The 22,458-nt window shown below is 40.9% G+C and overlaps 1 protein-coding gene across 2 annotated transcripts in view; it reads left to right on the forward strand.

Moving 5' to 3' along the window:
* Positions 1-439: 439 nt before the first annotated feature.
* USP10 (ubiquitin specific peptidase 10) overlaps positions 440-22,458 on the forward strand; it is a 33,873-nt gene continuing 11,854 nt past the window's right edge. Inside the window, exons 1-6 of one of the 2 annotated variants that reach the window (XM_028740083.2) lie at positions 440-750; positions 15,640-15,708; positions 16,428-16,551; positions 17,813-18,835; positions 21,184-21,275; positions 21,548-21,657. In XM_028740083.2, coding sequence (XP_028595916.2) covers positions 730-750; positions 15,640-15,708; positions 16,428-16,551; positions 17,813-18,835; positions 21,184-21,275; positions 21,548-21,657 — 1,439 coding nt within the window. In that variant the 5' untranslated portion in view covers positions 440-729. The remainder of the gene's footprint in view (positions 751-15,639; positions 15,709-16,427; positions 16,552-17,812; positions 18,836-21,183; positions 21,276-21,547; positions 21,658-22,458) is intronic. The other variant, XM_028740084.2, reaches the window with a different exon arrangement.

The following is a 22,458-nucleotide window of genomic DNA, read 5'->3' on the forward strand; positions in this document are numbered from 1 at the left end:
CCAATCCCGCCCCTTGACAGTGCTGCGCACGCGCGGAATATTCATTCATCTCTTGATACAGCAAGCCCAATGCGCGCTCTCGAGTTTGGCGGTCGAACTACGCACGCGCAGAATGCACTTTTATTCTTTCCCTTCCCCGCCTTGAGGGCCGCATGCGCAGAACCCTCCTCACCCCGCCCCGCCTTTTCCCTCACATTCAGCAGCTTTGATTTGCCTTTATCCCAGCGCAATAGTAGGGAAGAACTGCGCATGCGTAATGTATCACCAGTCTCGCGTTTGCCTCCGCCTTGCTTTTTTTTCTTTCTTCCAACCCCCGCTTCGTTCTCTCGCGGTCGCTTGCCGAAGCAGCTGCGCGCGCGCAAAAACGTGTCCGCCTGCGCCTCCCTCCCTCCCTCCTGTCAATCTCGGGCCACCCCCGAGTACGCACGCGCGCGAGGGGAAGGAACGCGAGATCCTTGACAAGAGACCTTTTTTGTCAAGGCGCGCGCGCACGCGCGCGATAGGGACAGACGCCGGAGCGCGCGGCGTGAGCCAGAATGACTAGGTGCGCTCGTGCCTTTGCGCAGGCGCAGCTGCCCGCCCCGCCTCGCGCTGCCCGCCCTCTCCTGTGTGGTGTGTGTGCGCGAAGAGAGAAGATGGCGGCGGCGGGGCCAGCAGCGTGAGGCGTTGAGGGAGACGCTGAGCTCGCTGCTGCCGCCGCCTCCCCCACCGAGCGGGGACGGGGGCGCCATGGCCGTCCACGGCGCGCAGGTAAACGCCTCAAGCCGAGCCCGGAGTCCGCCACCTTTTATTCCCTTTCCCTGCCTGAAGGGGTTTCCCCTCCGCGCTGTGGCCCGGCCAGGCCTCTCCTCCTCCTCCTCAGGGCAGGAGCACGCTGCGTGTGTGCCTGGCTTGGCAAGGGCTGGGCCTACCCGGCCGATTTCTGCAGGCTCATCGCGTCGTGTGTGTGTGTCATGGCGAGCGAGCGGGTTGTGGCGGGAGGGCTTTCTCCCCGCTAAGCCACGGGGCGCCTCTCTCTCTGTACATGATGAAAAGGAGGGGCTGGTGGGGGGGGGCGCGCGCGTGCTCGCGGAGGAGCACAGCCAGGCGAGGGGTTTAAAGGCAACCATCCCATTGCACACTTTACTTGGAATTGAGCAGGAAAGAAGAAATTGCGGGAGCGGGTGTGTGTGTGTGGGGGGGGGGGAGCGATCTCTTCATTGACCTTAATGGAAGAGCACGTCTAAAATATTGTGTATGCGGGATTTTATACCCCCTCCCGAGTTTCAAGCACACATGGGTAGGGGGGTTTCATCGATACATTAGTAAGGATGAATTTGCTTGAGCGGCTTTATTCGGAGAATAAAACCCATTGGTAGGACTTCCCATTTTGTTTTGTTTTAACTCGCAGTTTAAAGCGGGAGGAGGGGTTGTGCTGTTGCAGCTTTGCAGCTTGATTCTCTGAGCAGGTTAGGGAAACTGGCCAATATTCAGTCATGAGACTTTGCTCCTGGGTAAGAGTGCGCTGGTAGGAAACCCAACAGCGTGCTTTGAGGGAGTAAATCTCCCTAGGTTCAGCCATAGGGTTTTATCTATAGGTAAAGTGATATACTCAAGTGATATTACTCAAGAGTAAGCCTCATAGGGTGTATAGGATTGTTGCAGCTTTTCAGCCAGGCACCTTTTACTTTTGTTGTTGTTTAGGAGTAAGTTTCCCTGGGTTCAGGTATAGAAGAATTTTACTGCTAATGTTATTGGGCTATAACTCCCATCTCCCTGATAACTGGCCATGCTAGCTGGGGGCTGATTCCAGCTTGATCCCTGAGCAGGCTTATTATTATTAGGAAGTGAATTATACTACATTCATAATAGGACTTTGGTCCTAGATTAGTGTGCATGAGGTTGTAACCTCAGTCTTTATACCTTTATAAGTGGGTGGGTAGATTAACTTGGGAGGTAAGAAATGGAATTTTACCAGTGATGGAGGCAACAAGTGCAGAAGGTAGGGAAACACTGAAAGTAGGCATTGCTTTTTGTAGAGGAGGGGAGGGAATTTCAAAAAAAGTGCCCACGGACTTGCATCCATTCATTCACTCTTTAGTTCTCACATGCTTAACTTGGAAGTTTTAGTCCTTGCTCACAGACTGCCAGACATGCAAGAGAGTTAAAAGTATTGGACAGGTGCTAATTGTGAGTAGTTTTATACTTGTTTGTTGCACTCTGGTAGTAGGTGAATACATGGGGTATACATAGGACACACAAGTAACTGGGAAGATTTCTTTTGCTCATAGAACTTTCATCTAAAGTTCATGTAATTGAAAAAACTTGTGTTGAGGCAGGATTCTCCACATTCAGGCCTTCCTGAAAACATTACAAGACTGCAAAACAGTCTACAGTCAGCTTCACTAAAGTAAAGTGGAGGATCTGGACACACTATGCTGGACACTGAAGGACAAGGACATTGTTTTAGTAAAATGAATTTGTATGACTTGCATAAAGCAGCTATGTCACAGACTATGTATGAAGGTGACTCACACCCTAGAGTACCCAGTAGTCTGACCTATATATAAAAAAATACCATCTTAATATGATGGATCATGTTGACCCCTGGGATTTCAAAGAAACACGATTATCTCTTCAAGAGAGAGAAAATGTTACTTAAATGCCAGTATAACTTGTTTTGTATCAAATTTCTAGATTTGGGATTCATCTGATGTCTTGGTTTGTAGATGGAGTAATATAAACCCCTTCCCATTCCCAAGTTATTTTCTAGGAGACCTTTGTTTTGGGTAAGGCAGTGGCAAATACTAAGTGCTGTTTTCACAGAGAAAATTGGAGGGGAGATTAATACTGAACTTGAGGTACAATTGCAATGAATCTTTGTCTGGCTAGTTAGAAAATATAACTTGATACTTCAGGGGGGGGGAAGAGATTGGATATGAGTCTTCGAACTGAGACACATGGTGGTATCTTCTACATCATAATCTGAATTCTGCTATGTATGATGCCTGGTTGTTTCGATCTGGAACTGTTACTACTTTGCTGTTTGGATCTAATGCTTGACTTTGGCTCTTTAATAAATTTGTAGAGGATCTTTGGTCAGTGCCTTGAAAAATATAGTAAATGACAAGCAAAACATGAGTGTAGGCATTTTGTGGTTGTATGTTACTGTTCTACTTGGTTTTCCCCTAGCTTTTTGTTCTCATCAAAGACTTCTGAAATAAAGTGCTGTTCCCCATTGTACTGTTCGGCTACTGACGCCCAGAATGATTCAGTTCATCCAGATCTCCAACTTGCTGCCTTCCATATGTTTTGAATTACAGCTTCCATCATCCCCAACCAGCATGGCCATATTGGCTGAGGCAGATGGGAGTTGGACTCCAAAACATTTGGAGGGCTTCAGTTCGGGAAGGCTGTTTTTAGTAGTGTGTCCCTGTCTGACGTGGGATATATATTAAACACAAATGACACCTATAGTCTGTATACATTCTTTCTGGCTAGTCTTTTGGGCATGGCTTAACTTCTACAGTGAGGGGCCATAGTTCAGTGGTAGAGTATCTGCTTTGTGTGCAGAAGGGCCTAAGATCAAACCCTGGCCTTTCCAGGGAAAATACTGTGTCTGAAATGTTGCAAAGCTGCTGTCAGTAACTGTTGACAATATTCGCTAGATGGACCATGGGTGAACCAAAGGTTAGTTCTACTCAGAGCGGACCCATTGAATTTAATGGGTCTAAGTTCATGTCCATTAATTTCAAATATTTTACTCTTGGTTGGGTAGAACTAATATTGGAAACAACCTCAGTGGTTTCCGTTGGTATAAAGTAGCTTACTATGTTCCTGTAGGAAGTTGCTTTATAGAGCAGTCCAAACTGCATATCTGCCATGCTATACAGTGGTATCTCGGGTTAAGAACTTAATTCGTCATGGAGGTCTGTTCTTAAACTGAAACTGTTCTTAACCTGAGGTACCACTTTAGCTAATGGGGGCTTCCTGCTGCCACCATGCTACTTCCACGCGATTTCTGTTCTCATCCTGAAGCAAAGTTCTTAACCCGAGGTACTATTTCTGGGTTAGCGGAGTCTGTAACCTGAAGTGTCTGTAACCTGGAGCGTATGTAACCCAAGGTACCACTGTAGAGGGATTTGGATGAGCTTCAGCTAGTGAGTAACACCAAAGTGTTCCCGCCCAAGGGATGGACAGACAGAAGCTAGAGCAAACACCAAAATTGCCTGATCTGGCCTCCTTGCTGCACCAGTCTGAGAGCTGGTGTAACAGAGTCATTTTTCTTCCAGGCTAACTGGCATGAAAGGCATGGCCATGGCTGAAGTGTTCCATTAAGTACCACTGCTTTGGGGCAGAAATTCGGATTGATTAATCTGGCTTAATATTGCCTGCACAGACTGACAGTGGCCCTATTGATTGGGGGTCCTTCTCAGGCTATCCAATGATGCCAGATTCAACCTGGGACCATCTACATTCAAAATAGCTGTTCTACCACTGAAGTGTGTAGATACACACTGTCCATATAGAGTCCATGTAACATTTAAGTGAAAGTAAAGAGTGTGGCCCATGGTTGGTGTGGCATGGTTGGTGTGGCTATAGCAGTATTTACCCTGTCAACTGTTTGTTTGTTTGTTTGTTTGTTTGTTTTTAAAAGGCAGTACCCTTCAACCCTCCCCTTAGTATTGGTGTAGATCTGGCTGTGTGTGTCCCATAGACTGTTGCTTGATCTTCTAATCATGGTTAAGAGCCGTAGAGCTCTTGCAGGCATGTGTGGCCTCTCTTGCATATAAATTTGCCCCTTTCTTTTCGTTTTGGTGCTAGCTATGGGTGGTGTTATGACAGCATAATTTGGAGATTGTACAGCATTTTCCCTGTACTGATTGATAGTGGGAAAAGTTTATAGAGATGATATTAAACCTTTCAAAATACATAAAGAATGAGAGAAACATGCCTTAAACTAGTCTCATTTAAAGTTTTTTTTTTTTGCTAAACAGGATGTTCTGAACACCTGAAAGGGAGTGTGCATTTGCATTTCTAGCAATTTTAATAGTTAGATTAAAATGTTGTCATTGGATTCAAAATTCAGAACTTTCCACAAGGCTTTAATTTCTACTGCAATAGAAGGTGTTATAGTTGAAGCCATTATGTACATTATTTTATTAATAAGCAATTAGACTTATTCAATGCCGGAGAAACCTCATGGACATGATTCTTTGTAGTTTGTATCTGGTGCAGTGGCTAGAGTGATTGTCCTGAAAGGTAGGATAGAAATCTTTTAATAAATAGTGCTAGATTTGATTAGAAGAAGCCAAGGTTCACATAAATGAACAACTGCAAAGCTCAGTAGATGGCCTTAGACAAGATACAATCTCTCAGCCTAATCTGCTTCTCAGGGTTGTTGGGCATTGTGTGCAGTAATGTTTCTTGTTTGTCATAGATTTGTTCCTGGTTATAAGAAGTCAATTAGGTGACATGTTTGCATGTGGGTATAATGGTGTCCCAACTGACTCATGAACACGCTGCTCTTTGCTACTTCAAGGACTGACCAATTAGTAATAGTGATCACTTATATTGGTTTTTGGAAGTTTAAAAGCATTATCTCAGTACTTGGTAAAATGAAGCAGCTTCTAGTTTGTGTACATGGATGAATAGCTGCAGCAGTCTAATACAGGAATCCCCCCACTTATGCGTGATCAACTCGTGTGCGACGATGTATACATGTGGCACTGGGAAATAAAAATTTCAAATAAATAATTCAATTCAAACCTGAAATGGTGGGAGAGAGCTGGAAAGTTTTTGTGGCTCATGAGGAGACTCTCCCCAGAGCCTGAAGAAGACGTCAGTGAGCCAAAGTCCAGAAAGAAATTTTTAAAAAGCTATTAAAAGAAAAGGAGTCCAAGGGTTCCAAAATGGTGTGCAGGAGCTCTCACTGCTTCCATGTTATCCTGGTCAACAGCTGTTGGGCAGGAAGCTGTATTGCAGCAGGCTCTCCACTTACACACATTTCACTTATGCGTGTGGTGCCCAGAAGACAACCCTCTCATAAGTAGTGAGTCGCCTGTATTTGAAATTAAGGATACCATTTGGCAATGATAGCAGTGGCACAATAGACTGTAATGTAGTAACAGGCAAGTGGTAAAAGTCAGGTCTGCAGTCTCTAACAACAGTTGTGTAAACTAGACTAGTATTACTACCATTCCCTGTATAGCAGATGGGGGTGGAATTGAATTTGAGAGCTAGTGGTTTGCAAAAGACTTCCTAGCAAATTTATGTTAGAGATGATATTTATGTAAGTTATAGGCTGCGGGTGTAGCCAACATGGTGCTTTCTAGATGTTGGAGAGTGTCTGATCAGCACTGACCAGCATAGCTAGTATGCAGGGATGGATGGCCATTGCATAGCAACATCTATATGGCACCACATTAATTATTCTTGCTATACATTTCTTAAGTTGTCCATGTGTAGGTCCTGCAACCATGTTGAAATTACAAAATGATAGTTGCTGTAAATTGATTTCCACCTATTCAGCTGTTCACTTGCAACATCTCTTTAAATACTGCATTAGGTTAGAATGATCCCACTGAAGTAAGTGGCACATGTTCTTTTAATTGTTTGATCTTCAGGCTTGGCTAACTTCAATTTGTTAGTTTAGAGTCTTTGATTTCAATGCGGATTCTTTGGCTTAAAATTTCCTTAACAGGCTCATTCTCAAACTACTAAGTGTACACCTTAACTTTTCTTGCTTGAATAACTTTGATAAAATAGATCACATTTTTAAAAAAGTAGTCTGCAGGATTCACTCATTTATCTTAGTATAGCTTCTCTCTGATATTCAGGATTTTTCATTCTTCATACTTATTAGGCAAATATGCCTGAACCTGAAGTCTGTTAATTCCCTTGTTATTCATATTAAAGGTTCTTGTTCCACTGTGATTATTCTAGTCATTGTATAGCACAGATATGTGGGTTTTTAAGCTGTTACAGTAGTACAATTAATTTTAAAAAGCAAAATATTAACATGAGCATTTCTGGAACTAAATGAAAACACTCATCATTTGTTAGAGTATGATGTTCTGTATATAGCAATTTTTCTATATTTTAAGGCTAGGGGGCATCAACTAGACACTGCTAGGAAGGCTGCTGATTTTCTTGGAGTTTAGACCAGTATTCCTGAAAATGGGGCCCCTCACCCTTTTAGAGTGTTTAGAAACTTGGGGGGGGGGGAGACAATTCCAGCCACTCAAGCATTTTTGCAGTCGCATACAAATGGCAGAAAATGACAGGAGAGCAGCAGCTGTCGGAAATCTACATAGAAGTTTATTTCGGAGTTCAGTATGCAAAAGCAAAGCAGTTAAATCCTAACATTTGAATTTAGGATAACATATACTACCTAGCAAATAAGTTAGCAAAAGTGGAAAGGCAAGATACATGTTTAATAAATAACCTACCTGCTCAAAACATTTTGGTAAGTCAAATAAACAACCTTCATTTTATAAAATGTAGTCTTACAGTTGACAAAAATTTATATCCTTGCTGTTACTTAGTGTAGATGTGTTTTCAAGCTTGTGCATTCTGATTGTAAATGTGTACTTGGAAATATGTACCGGTACCTCTAGTTTCAGTGAAACTTAACTCCCACATAGTTGTGTTAGGATTGCAGCCAAAGTTGAAAGGCCATAGTATGCCCTCAAGTATACCTTTACCTGTAGCATCTGTCCAGAAACCTTGGCTTCTGCATACTGGCCTGAGACATTGCACATCAAGTCTTGTTATGGAAAATGGCTGGGCAACAACAAAAACAAAAACCACCTCAGCTTGACTTTATCTACTTGCTTCTGGCAGTTCTTTGGTTGCAGTAGCTTTCAGGGGCTAAATCACTTGACGTTGAAATACTATTGCTAACTTTATTGGAATAGTGGGCTTGCAGCAGAATGAAAAAACAGGCTGGACTTGATCACTTTAGAGTATATGGGGAGATGCAGTTTTGGAATACTCCCCTATGAGCATCCTGCAGATGGAAAACTGGAACTTTAGCGGGAAGATTCAAACCTCTTTGCTTGCTGTGGTGGGTTCCTGTTTTCTGGGAATTAAATGTTAAGAAATATTTCAGTAATGTGATTCTGTATTTGCAGCCTTTAGTGGTGCAGCCCATTATACCACCATATTCTGTTGCATATACAGACCAGCCCTCAGATTCTGCTGCCTTGATTCTAGAACAGAGTTTGAATATCTCTGCCTCATCACCTTTATTTAACACTGAAGGTGGTGTTTTAGTTTGAAAGGCAAACATGCCATTGCTCTAGGTTTATTATAGTAACATAGCTGTCCAAGGTTTCAAAGATCTTTCTTTACACCAAGAAAACTTCTGTACTGTGATATCGCATGTTTCATTATATGCAAAATACATTGGATATGCAATCTTTTGTTGCTGTTATTTAAAACATGCTTTCTACTTGGAATTACGTTTAGATGGGCAGTATTGTACAAATTGTGGTAGCCTTGAAAGCTGTTGTGAAATTACTGGAATGACATAAGAGAAGAGAAATAATTTCTGCCTGTTTTGTTCTGTGCAAATCAATTGGGTAGAATAATTTTAGTGCTCTTCAGCATTACAGATGTAAAATTTCTGGGAATTTTGAATCCTCACTGGAGGGATTTGGGGAGAAAGGGATTTTTTTTAATGGAAGAAAAATAATTTTGAAAGCTTTCTTTACCTAGGGGAATATTTACAAAAGTTGAACCTCAAATATAAATTCCAGGTAGGGGGTACTTTGTGACCAAGAGTTGTTAATATGAAAGATATGAGAGTGTGGAAAATTGGGTGAATGAATTAATGTATATGAAGCAAAGCTAGATTGGGGGGGGGGGACTGTTATTGAATGCTGGGTGGGAAATCAAACAGAACTATTGTGTAAAAAAATGCGAAAGAAGTGTAATTGTAAAACTCAGAAACTCAAAAATAAAAATCTTAGAAGCTTTCTTTACTTATCAAAAGTCACTTTGTTACTTTAAGAACATGAAATGCCTTATGTATAACTTGGTTTAGCATTTATCTGGTATATTAAAAATAGTTTATTCAGACAAACTGCTGAACTGTAAGGAGTCTATCTTCTCTTATGGTTTTGCAAGTTTATGAAGGGCAGGAAAACCCCCAATAAAGATGAGCCATCAACGTAATAATTACACAAACTATTATTTATTCTTAAAATTATTATGTCTCCTCCAGTCCTACACAGTGTCAAGCAGACATAAAGCACTAATTTGTTTATAAAAAGAGTCAAGAAAAAGGGTAGGGGAAACAAAACTCACTAAATGAAATGTATTCAGTTGCTTTTTCTTCATATTTATCATGGACTTCTAAAAATTGAAAGTTTACCCAGATGGAAACACATGTCTACCCTTTCCCATGTCAGTTTATTTCTTAATTTGGTATACAGTATTTCCAAACATACACCAGTTTCTTTCACGTGCTTCAGAATATGGAGGAATCTGAAGTAGGTAAGAAGCAAGAGCTGGAGGCTTTGTTGTGCAAAGGCTTTGCCACCATGTTGCAAGAGGGATATGTTTGGCAGGATCCCAGACTACATTTCTTGGCCAAATACCTGAAGAAGTTTTGTACTTTGCAATATTTGAAACTACCTTTCCAGCATCAGGTCCTAAGTGTGCTGCTTTTTTTGTAATCCATTCAAATGTGGAAGTAGTGATACCATCACAGGATTTTTAAAATGTATTGTTATTATTATTTCAATTTCTATACTGCTTAATATATTTGTAAAATATCTCTTAAGCAGTGTACTGGAAACTGAAACAACAACAGAGAACTTTAACAAAATATTGCAAAATAACACAGTTACATATAAAAATGATACATTGATTCGCCCAGGGTCAAACAAACTCAGCTCACCCACAAAAGTTTCACAATGAGAAAAGATCTTGGAAACAGCGGACCCTAATCTTTCTTTTTGGACTTGCTTTTTATGGGCTGGCTCAAGGTGGATGGCACCTCTTCAAGGTGCACACAGCTGTGTCCCATTCAGCTGCACTCTCTGCACCCAGTTCCTGGTACAGCAGGTTTATTGAGTTTCCCAGGGGGTCCAAAGGATGGGTAAAGGGGCTCCCTTCACTCACAACTCTTCATTCACCCTCTGTCCTCTCCTCTTCTAGCATTTTTACTGTCCTGTAGCAGGACGTGCTTTTTATGGGCAGACACCAAGGGTGGTACTTCCTCTGGCTTCCCACAGCTGTGTCTCATTCACCTTCTGTCGTCGTCTCCTCCGCCTCCTCCTTCATTTTCTTAGATTCTGACTGGCTGCTGTTACTTATGCATGCATGACACCCAAAATGGTCTCCAAAGTCACTTGCATTTCTCCTTTGAATTTTGGGTCCAACGTATTTGCAGCAGCATGAATTGGATGGCAACAAAATTATGTTCTGTACTTTCAGTCCTTTGAGGCTTAGCGACAAGGAAAAAATAGGTCTACAGTGGTACCTTGCAAGACGAATGCCTCGCAAGACAAAAAAACTCGCTAGACGAAAGGGTTTTTTGTTTTTGAGCTGCTTCGCATGACGATTTTCCCTATGGGCTTGCTTCGCAAGACGGAAACGTCTTGCAAGTTTGTTTCCTTTTTCTTAACACCGTTAATACAGTTGTGACTTGACTTCGAGGAGCAACTCATAGAACGCGGTGTGGTAGCCTTTTTTTGAGGTGTTTAAAGACTTTGGTGATTTTTGAAGCTTTTCCAAAACTTTCCCGACACCGTGCTTCGCAAGACGAAAAAAATCGCAAGACGACAAAACTCGCGGAACGAATTAATTTCGTCTTGCGAGGCACTACTGTACTTTGGCTTCCCCCCTCCCAAAAAGCTCAACAACTTATGCTTGCCTCCGTTAAAAATGCTCAACAACTTCAGGTCCCCCTCCCCAAAATGGTTAGATTACTGCCAGTCCCCCCCCCCAGAGAAGATTGCAGTCTCTTGGGAGTTGGATGTCCCTGCTTTAGAAGAAAGATGGGGGGCGGGGACCCTCCCGGGCCTTCATGTCTCTGTACCTGCTAACTTAAGTTGATTCTAATTCTTCTCTGAATCTTTGTGTCAGCCATATTTTAGAATTCCCATCTAACATTTTTGCATGTACAGAATGTGCTTTCTTTCTGCAAATTGCCATATTGCAAGAACTCTTCCACATGAACCTAATAATATAGGCGACCTACACAGTTCAGTTTCAGTTTACTGCCATAAACATTCTACATGCTGTTGTCTGCTTTGTACAGGTCTGTTTGTAGTAGAACTTGCTGGCCTTGAGCCACTGGATTATAGTCATTTGTCAGTTTAATGCTGCTTCAGCAAAGTAGATATTGAGTTTGAAAGAACTGCATTGCTAGAGCTGCAGTTTTTTTCCTGTTCAGTTGAAATGCTTTATATATAACCATTTAACATACCGCTCAGGATTAAGGAACTTTGTGTGGAACAATGGTGCTTCGTGGCAGGAGAGCTTCTAGCAATTCTAAAACATGTTTATAATTGAGACTAGAAATTCCTGCTTTTCCTGTGCATTATTCACGTTCTTCAAAAGAAGCCGCTTGTGAAAAGTGTGTACTGTGTAGTGGTAGTGAACTTTTGTGTACAGTGTCTAGTAGTAAATGTGCACATTGCTTTGGCTCTGTGGAAGCTTCCAGAGAAGGCTTATTTGTGACTGCAGTTCTTTCTTTGGGAAAGGTGGGACTAATATATAGAAACATTTTTCTGAAGTGGCTTCTCACTGTGTCATAGGGTTACTGTCTGTTTTGTACATTGCACATATTAAATTGTGGGGCATTTTTGCCAAGGTGAAGTCAGAAAGGCCCTTGCAAATGCACATCAGGAACTGTTAGTTCACTGGTGAGACGATAAGAAGCTTATTAGGTCACTCAGTATCTGATTAAGTTGAAGGTGGCCTGTGTTTGATCAAGATAGAACAAGAGTTGAGTGTTGTATTGGAAAAGTTAACATGGCCAGTAGTATTGAGAGTTCTTCAGATGCCATAACTAGATAGTTTGTCATACAGTACCACATGTAGGAGTGTGTTTTTGAAAATAAGTGCAGGAATGTCTTGGACACAACCCACTGGGATTTCTCTTCACACTGTAGCATTTTGTTACATCACACTGCTGTTTTAAATTTGCTAATTTGGCTTGACACTTTTTTAAGCTGATAATTATTTGGTAGAAAGCCTTTATTATGCCCCAGAAACCACTAATCTCTCAACCCTTTCCCTCAATAATTGTCAAATAGGTAAAATGTGTTTTTGACTTGTTGTTCTGGTAGTGGCTGCCACAAACCCTCCTCATCAACTTTGAGAGTTCCCTAGCAGGATTTGCAGGTTTTGGAATGCAGATGCTATCTGGGTATGGAGTAAAGTTTCATTGGACAAGTAGACTACTCCCTGCCTTTTTTTCCACCCTCAAATCATCCTGATTTTATTGTCACACTGAGACAGTAGAGACAGCTTTTGAGACTATTGCATTATACATGTGTTCTGTTTGTGATTGGAACAGCTACTTTCACACCTAGATTGGATGGTGATGTGGTAGTCAGGGTGGTAATCCCAGAGTGTCTCTCTCTGTTTGTATGTGACTGATTTAAGTGTCAAATCAAACTTTTCACAATAACTTTTAGGATTTGAAATGTAAATAGTTTAAAAATGTCTTCAGATGTCCATGCTATCATAGTTTCTCTAGAATTAGACCAAAATTCATAGGTGCATGTCAGAGTGGAAAGGGCTAGTCTGGCTACTGCCTAGCTTCTCATGTTAGTCTCGGCATTCTGGGTTCTGAACAAGAAGACTGGGCTTCTGGAGAGAGAAATTGGCTGGGTATGCATATGTACTTGAATACAGAGGTGGTAAATTAGACTGCAGGTGAAAAATAATGTTGCTAAATATTTCCTCATGTAAAAAAATGTAAAGAGAAAAGAAAAGAAAAGAAACTTCATACTAAATGGAAAACTAGCATGTTGGGAGAAAAGGCTCCAGTGCTGTGCTAATTTTGCTACTTGTAGAAAAATAAGGGGTCACTACTAATTGGTACCCTCTTGCATTCTGAAGGGTTTCAGTCAATTTTTCTACTTCAGTAGTCTACCACTTCATTCTCTTGAATGGTCTCATTCAGAATAGGGCATTATTGAAGGTGGCAAAATGAGAAGGGTAGTGTTTACTTGGGACTGTCAGTGCTAGGGGAAGGTTGTGATGATATACAAGGTAAGCTTGGCTAGAATATGAAATTGCTGCATTAACTTTAGATTAGCTGTGGTTGGTTGGTATATCCTTTGTCTCACAGCATATTTTCATGGCACCAACTATCATCTCTGAATGAGGTGAAGCACTTGACTGTTGGGGCATCCAGCAAAAAATTAACTCACTGGAATGAGTGTATTTTAGTTTGTGGTGTGGTCACAGTTCTTTGGTCCTGAATAAACAAGTGATTTGCCGGCAGCAGCACCAAGGAGGCAACAACCAAAGCAATATCCAGGGCTAGTCCCAAGTTCAGGGTCTAGACTAGCAGAGTTCACAACAAGGTTTAGATGAGAGGCAAGGTCAGAGCACTTCAAGGTCTGGTTTGACACAGGGCACAGAACTGCTACATAGAATGTATCTAGTCCCTTCTCTCCAGAGGTTTCCTTGAGAGGAAAATCTTACGCTTAAGGAGCTTTTACTCCTGAGGAGTCCTTGCCTGCAATCAGACACTTTTCCAGATGGACTAGGCTTCCACCTGGCATTTAAGGCACTGTCTTTCCCTTGGGCTTCAGACTGTTCAGTCTCAGCTTCATCTCAGGGTCCTGGCTTTTTGCCACTGGGTGCAGACTGACCTGGGGCCTGGTGTAAGAACACGGCCTCCTGGGTCTCCTCTGATGAGGGTACATAACACAAGTGTCTGTTGAGTTGGCATTGCATCTCTATTTTGAATCTCTTTTTGAGAAGTTCATGGATACACTTGTCACAGACCTGAGATGATAATGCTTCATTTGACACACTTTCTTGGTGGCTGTAGTATATCAGGCACTTCACATATTGATTTAAGCCTCTGAGAGAAAAATGTGGTGGGAACAAGTTTTATTTGTGTAACAGCGTTTTAAGCTGCATGACTGCATTTCATTCTTTGCATGACTTCATCTAAAATGTTTCTAACAAGTTATCATTCAGTATGTTTTTGTGCAAGCAGCTATTTTTACTTTGGTGTGAAATTGTGTCTGTTGAATTGTTTCATTGAAATGAGTGTTACTCCTTGATTAGTGTTGAGAAATCCACTGAAATATGAGAAAAGGATTCCAGTATACTTCAGTTGTGGCTTACTTTGAGGTGTTACATAGTTGATATCAAGCAGCTGCTTAGATGGTCCTTAACAGATTAACAAAACTTTAACCAAGTTCCAAAAGCAGTTTTCACTTCAGGGCTGTAGCCGAAGCAGAATTGGTATTAGAGGCTGCAGCATCATTACCATTAAAATTGTCTCATTTAGTTTTTGAGCTTTTAAAATCATAAGAGCAGTATCCCTTGACGTATTTCCAGTAGCAGAAAGATTTTTGTTTGCACAACAAAACGTCCCCTTCCCCTCCATGCCCCGCCATCTGCTCCAGAGAGTTGCGGGGATCCCCAACATAGATTTTTTTGGGGGGAAGCATGATAATACGTTACGTTGTTCAGCTAAAAGTCCTTTGTAGTAACTAAGCTACTTCGCAGGATACTTCCCAAAGCTCCTACTACAGTATACATTGGTGTTTCCAGGACCCTTTATATATGTTCACACCATTAGTGGCATATCTCCATCTGCTTGTTAGAAGCTCCATTTGTAAAATTGCTTGAATGGAATCCCCAGACTGCAGTTTTTCTCCACTGATTGAAAAAGTGAAGATGCTTGAACGCCAGGATGGCACCTGACATCTCTACCATCTGGAGGTGCATGCCTGGGGTTCATTGGATTTGGACTGTATAATTCTGTCAGTTATATTTTATCTACAAAATCAGAATGAATTTCAGGAACCAAAATGCTTTTTCTGTGCAGGAGCAGTCACCATTGAGAAAAAGAGGTGGGAAATAAGCCAGTATCTATATGGTCTGTCCATGGATCAAGTGACTTTTCTTTTTTTAGTTCTCAAAGGTCTTAACCTAGCTCAAGGTTGTCATCTGAACTATCCACATGTTTAACTGAGAATCAATCACAGTCAGTCCATCATTTGAAAAATAAGACTTTAGAGCCGTCTTGCCCCAAAATGGCAACTAGACATTCTGTTTTGGCAACTGCAACCTTCATTTAAGGAGCCATTTGGTGCCTAGCTTATATATCTTGCGTTTCTAACACTAATTACATATGTAACCTTTACAATAGCTGTACACAAGACATGGATGTTTAAGCAAAAGCATAAGCATAATTGGTTTAATCTTTCAAAATTTAAATGCTGGGGCCTTCAGTTAACCAGCTACTTGCAGTTCTAGAAGTTGTGGTTGGATAATTGTCAGCTTCTTGTATAAATTAGAGGTCACACAAATTTCCAATGAAGAGATTTCTCAGGATTCTTTTTGACAAAGGCCATTGAAATTTCCAGCGAACATATGCACAACAGCAAGTTGTGTTGCCATGATCAACTTCAGTTAATCTAATTAAATACAATATGTTTTACTTTTTAGTACATCTTTGGGGAATTCAGCCCCGATGAATTTAATCAGTTCTTTGTGACTCCTCGTTGCTCTGTTGAGGTAAGAACTATTTTTAATTTATTTACCTGTACAGTCATACCTCTTGTTATGTTTGCTTCATGATACGTTTTTTCATGTTGCGTTCTGCGGCAACCCGGAAGTACCAGAAAGGGTTACTTCTGGGTTTCGCCACTCGCACATGCGCAGACGCCCAAAATGATGCCATCCACATGCGCAGAAGCGGCGAATCGCGACCCACGCAGACGCGGGTTGCATTCCTTTCTGGTTGCGAACGGGGCTCCGGAATGGATCCTGTTCTCAACCAGAGGTACCACTGTATGTGTGAAATGTTGAAATCTATTGTATGTTGAAAGCATAGAAGAAAGTTAGTTTAGTATAGATCAGTGAGTACCCTATAATACTGCCACACGGTTTTGCTTCACTTCAAATTTTGAATGTTGTTACAGTTGTCAATAGTATATCAGCCCACCCCATAAATCCAATGTGTTTATTTTATCAGTCAGCCTGGTAAAAGACTGCTGTGTATGTCAAATTGTAAAGAAGCAACTGTTAATTAAAGGGCACACTAAATGACTAAACAACAACATGCCAACTTAAATGTCAATCATCATTAAGGGCACAGGAGAATATGTGTACAAGAGAGAAAGGCTGGTTGGTGGTGGGTTCAGATTGTTCCATTCAGTGGAGACATAAGTTATCTTTGGTGAAATCTTCTTTCCCCACCACCAATGCAACCATTTGTTTTATTTTCTGTACAGCTTCCACCCTACAATGAAACCATTTCATGTGGCCTTAAGTCCACAGGAGAGCTCCATGATGGTAAGAAGCCATTCCTTCTTCACAACTGTTTCCCCAATCCTTTTGAAGTCCAATGTGTTGCAGGTTCGTTTCTTCTGTTCAGCTTTGGGGGTTTGGGTTAGTTTGCTACTTAAATGTACTAACCCAGTTAAACTTATAGCAATCCATATTTTATGGTTTCTTTAGCTAACAGTAAACCCTCACTCCCAACTGATGGCTTTGAAAAAGTTCTTTTAAAAGAATCCAGTGGTTTTGAGGCCTTGTTGGATCAGTGCTGTTAGTTGTTGATTATTAGGGACTTGTAAATGTTAAAACTTCAGCACTTCTCAATATTGAAATCTGTTTTTCTTTAAGAAAGAGAATGACTTGGACAGGGCTGGAAAAGTAAGCATGACTGGTCACTGATCTGTTGAGACATGAATGTATATTGCCTGTACTGAAAGTTTCATTAGATGAAGTTTCTTCCTGGGCACAATTCAGACTTTGTACTGGTTTTAATCTTTACAGGCTAGTCTTATGTATGTTTACTTGGAAGCAAGTGCTACTGGGTTCAATAGGGGTTACTCCCAGAAGAGTGTAAATGAGAGGGCAGCCTTAAATCCCTAAATGTTTTAGTCCCATATAGACCAGCCCAGTTATTAAGATAATCATTAGTGGCCTAGGTGTCACCACCTGCTAAGGGGGTTTGTTTGGGGATGGTACTTCAACTTGGTACCCATTGTTTCCCAAATTTGACATCTTTTAGGGGCCAAATGAAAGTATTATATTTTCCTAGGGTTTCAGCAGTTTTTAACATTGGCCTTCAGCCTCTTTGAAAGCAACTGCTGCTGCTTTGATTACCGATTGTTTTTACTGTATTATGTATGTTAGCCACCTTTAGAGTAGTCATTGAAAATATTTTCACCCTTCATTTCAGAAAAAAAGTTGCCATTTTTTGGATGCTGGTATCAGATGTTTACGTTGCTTAGTTGCAGTGACCTTTGAAATTCCTTGTCTTAGAGATGGGACTATGATAGTTTTACAGAATGTGTTTTTGTTTTTCTTGGTTAAAGTCACAAAATTCTACTCTTAGTGCCAGCCATGTGAAATATAGAGCCTTGAACATCCTATTGTTGAAAATCTTTTGACATTCCAATCTATGCTGACATAGTATTGGAAAAATAATTAAGCTATTTTCATATTTTCAGTCTGCACAATTTATATTTGATTAGGAATGTTTTTAACATTTGTGATGAAAAGGAATAACTTGAGGTGAAGACAAGTGATTGCAAACCTATCTTGTATCTGCCCCCACTTCCCAAGAAAAAAAGCACCACTTTAATAGAAGTTTATTTTTCTCTCCTAGGGGAAGAGTATCAGAGAATTGAATTTGGTGTAAATGAGGTTATTGAGGCAGATTCATCTGTGCTGAATAACAATGACTACAGTATTTCAAGTACTCTGAATCCTCAGGCACCGGAATTCATTCTTGGTTGTGCACCTTCCCAGAAGACGCCCAGTGATATACTCAACGAAGCCAACTATAACTCCATAGACTGCCAGTACACTGATTCTTCTCTCGCTTTGGATAGCAGTTCTAATGCTGAAAATGATAGTTTACCTGGGAGCCTTGGGCAAAGGGAACGCAAAAAGAAGAAGAAAAGACCCCCTGGATATTACAGTTACTTGGAAGATGTTAGTGATGGCATTGTTCCTGCCGAGGCTTTGGTAAACGGGCATGCAAGTTCATCAGGACTTAATAGCATAAGCACAGAGGATGTAGACCTTACAGGCGATGCGCCATCGGTCACTCCAAGGACTTGTAACAGCCCTGAAAATTCTGTGGACTTCACTAGCGAAGCTGTGTCTGATGATTCGGTTTCTAGTGCTCTAGATGCTACAAGGACTGCAGGGCAGCCTGAAGTATGCAGTGTTACTAATTTGGAACAGTCTTGTGTCCCCTCTGAAACTGGGAGGGACAGCCCATTAAGGACAGCTGTTGTACAGCCATATGCTGGTACTGATACTACTGAAAACCTTGGTGTTACAAATGGACAAACACTTGAATCCTCTAGTGAGGGCACAGCTGCCAATGGGGTAGACTTGCATCCTGTGGAAAGCACCGACTCAGACCAAACTAAGCCTGAGGATGCTTTGCCTACTACTGAGGCAACCACCCCTGTTTCAGGAGCCGTTTCTGTTAATCAGCCTGCAAAATCATGGGCAAGCCTCTTTCACAATTCCAAACCTTCTGTTTCCATGCCTATGGCTTATGTTGAGACTAAGTATACCCCTCCTGCCACATCTCCTGTGGTCCCTGAGAAACAGGTTGAAGTCAAAGAGGGGCCTGTTCCAGTTTCTGAGGATCCTGTAGCCATAAGGATTGCAGGTATCATTAATGTGCTTCAAGCTTGAGCTACAAAGAGTGTAGGAAGATTTGAAGGAGTGGAAAGTTTGAGTGAACCTAAATGTCCTAATGCTTTAGTAGCACAATAGTAAGAAAATGATTAACTCTGTGTTAGAGTGACACTTCTTGTTTAGTGTAATGGCTTCTAGCTTTTTGTTAATGTAGTATCTGGTTAAACACACAACTGTGGATTGATGCTTACTTCCTTTTCAGTGTACAAGTAAAAGTGAACTCTTGCTTTGATGTGCACACACACAAAAGGATGTGTTTGTTTAGGCTGGAGCAATTTTGTTCTCTCTTCTAGAGCTAACCTTTCGCTGCTGCAGTGAGAGCCTATGTGTGTGACTCAGTTTGGAAAGTTTTGCCAGCTCAGGACTGAGAGCTTGCTATGTTAGGGGGTCTTTGTTCTTTTTAATAACTCCTTCCACCCAGGACCTCTTTTGGGAGGACTGAACACTGCTCATTTATTGCTAGGGAATATTGAATACAACTACTCTCCTTCACTCATACATTTATCTGTCTCACCACAAATAAAAACACACATTTTACTGGCCCATGGCAGCCTTTGAGCCACCAGACTAACACTGACTCTGAATGTATAAGCAGTATTAACAGTGGCCACTAGGACTTAGGCTGTGATCTGTGCTGTGAGCACCACATACTTTGTAATATCTGATACATAGCCAGAATATGCAAGCACACGTAGCTTGACATTCTGCTCATTGTACACAATGTGAAAGTATTCTTTAAAACTGACAAATGCCCTGTAACATGATAACGGGGCACAGAATGGTGCTGAAAGTTGCTGATTCTTCAGAAACGTATAACTTTATCATCTGCATGCATTCAAGGCACAAGCGACCACTGACATGTGTGCCGTTTTCAACCCCAGAAGGGGGTGGAGTGGGGCTGTGGGGCTACGCGCAGTGCTGTGGAATGGCACACAAATGGGGAGTTGCCTGAAATCAGAGTTGCATCCCCATAGGCAACTAGATTGCATGACGAGTTAACTTGTGCTGCAGACAGAACTTTTTTATATATAATACAGAAAAATAATACTCTTGACTATAGAAAGGCTTGTATAACTTCTTGGTCTTGATATAATTTCTTTATATTCCTTTATTTCTAAATATATATATATTTTTCTCTACTAGCAAGCCATTTTCTGCATGTCTAATCCCCCAGAGTGGTAGTTCTTGTCACATTTGATTTCAAGTCTAGGTTTATTAATCTCTTTGACCTAAATTTCAATAGAAACATTCAAAAGTGTAAATGCATGCAACATTGTTGGATGGTGTGCTTATAATGATTTACTTCATACAAGTTGGCAATATGTTCATTTTTAAAAAGATCACCAGTGTTTATTTGGTTTGACTTTTTTAAAAAAAACAACCACTAGTGTTTATTTGACTTTTCATTAAATAGTAGTAACCTCATCAGTAGCATTATTCTACCTGGGTTATTACAACCTTTGGTGGTGGTGGGAACAAGACCTATCTATATATAATGGCAATAAAAGTGTAATATGTGGCATTAAAAAAATTATAAGCTTCTTGGGGTGGCTCCATTCTATTTAGTCATTGGTGTTTGTATCTGCAAAGAAAAAGTATCTTGCAAGAAATAACTTGTTTCTGTAGCAGAGCATTTTATTAAGAGTTCCTGTTGCTAGTGTTGATTACATAAACAGGGTTGGTTGCATGTCAATCAGGATCCAGCTCTTAGAACTTTATGCTGCCATGTAAGCCCAGCCCTGCTTAAGTTCCTAATGCAGATGAGGTCAAGCACTTCAGAACAGGCTTAGAGTAATACTGTCTACTGCTTCATTTTACACCCTGGTCTCTTGTAATGCACTTAATGCTTGTTGCTGTAACAGCAAATGAGATGTTTTTGCACGTCCCTTGATTGTGTATGAGATTAGAATTCAAAAATGGATGTTGCAAGAAGCTTTATACAGAGTATAACTAAGCAAGCATTGGAACTGTAAGTGTAACTCTTAAGCGGGGAAATCAGAACTGTTGTACAGGTGACACAAGTCATTAGTGGACAACTGATGGTACATGCATGTTGGAGTGGTTCCAGGTGAAGTTTTATACCTGTACTTTGCCTCACCTTGCCTGCAAATCTGTGGGAGGATAAATACTGGTAAGCATGATAAGACATAACCAAATGTCTTGCAACAAGAAAACAATGTGTGTAAATTCATTTCATTGGCCACAAGGGGATGCTAAAATACTGTTTGATTTTCCTCCACTACATGTGTAATAGGCAGTATATTTGTTCAGTTGAAAGTGGATTTGCTGACATTTTTGGATGTGTTCTTCATTTAACAGAATTACTGGAAAATGTAAAACTAATACATAAACCAGTATCTTTGCAACCACGAGGGCTGATCAATAAAGGAAACTGGTGTTATATCAACGCTGTATCCTTGCACTGGAAAAATATTACCTGAGTTAATTAACTGCTTGTGTTTCTCATACTGAAAACAAAATAGATCCTGTTATCAGACTTTAAATTTAAAAGTTCAAAATGGGAATGGGGTATATTTCAAATTAGAAGTATCATTAAGGCTGCTGAATGGCTTCCTTGTGCCATAAAGTATTTTAAGTTCATTTTTGTTCTCTCTTTTTGCACAAAGACTTGGGTGTGTTAAATGCTGTCTTTATTAACTGACTCCTTAATGCAGTTCTATAGACACTGCAAGCTTTGGTTGCTTGCCCTCCTATGTATCACCTAATGAAGTCCATTCCAATGTATTCGAAATCACAACGGCCGTGTACTTCAACACCAATGATAGATAGTTTGTAAGTAAATTGCAAGACAATCACAATGTTTGAATTAGAATTGTAAGTCAGTAGACATTCTTATCTTCCTTTTAAAAATAATACTAATTAAAGGTTGGAAACATTCAATGATACTAGGTATTTGGTAGCTTAATTGTCCCTTCACAGAGCAGTACAAGGATAATATTTGGAGCAAACCTAAATTAATCTCTAATTGCCATATTGTTTGATTTTCAAATTATGCTGCCATAGTTACAACTCCCTCTCTTCCCCATTCTGTGATTTGGGAATATTTCAATTTATCAAAGTTAAAATACACACCCATTTCTAAACCAAAGCCCTGAGCTTTGGAGAATCTCTCATTCAATGGCTGGGTTTGGACTACCTTTCCTGATTTCATAAATCAGATCCTGGTTCACTATCCTAGTTAAGCCAGACGTCTCCAGTTACGTATAACAGGGAGCTTTGGTTTAAACTAAAGCCAGCACATAAAGGGAAGCAAGGGCCAAGGATGGAGCATGTGGCCCCAGTGTGCATTCCCAGCTTCATAAACTGTGGGAAAGATTGTCCGAACCTAGCCAGTGGATTTCATTCAGAAACAGTTCAACATTGCCATTGTGAATTGGGGCTCCATCTCCTTCAGCTAACGTGAGTCAACTTTCCCCATCGTGGCTCTCCCTCCAGACGTTTTGGATTATAACTACCACCAGATGGTAGTTGTGGAAAACTTCTGGATGGTGCCAGGTTGAGAAACGCCACTCCAAGTAGTATATATGCTTAGTTCACCTACCACATGGAACAAAAACTTGTCCATCTCAGCGC

This window comes from Podarcis muralis, chromosome 7, assembly GCF_964188315.1.
Source record: "Podarcis muralis chromosome 7, rPodMur119.hap1.1, whole genome shotgun sequence".
Taxonomy (NCBI): Eukaryota; Metazoa; Chordata; class Lepidosauria; order Squamata; family Lacertidae; genus Podarcis; species Podarcis muralis.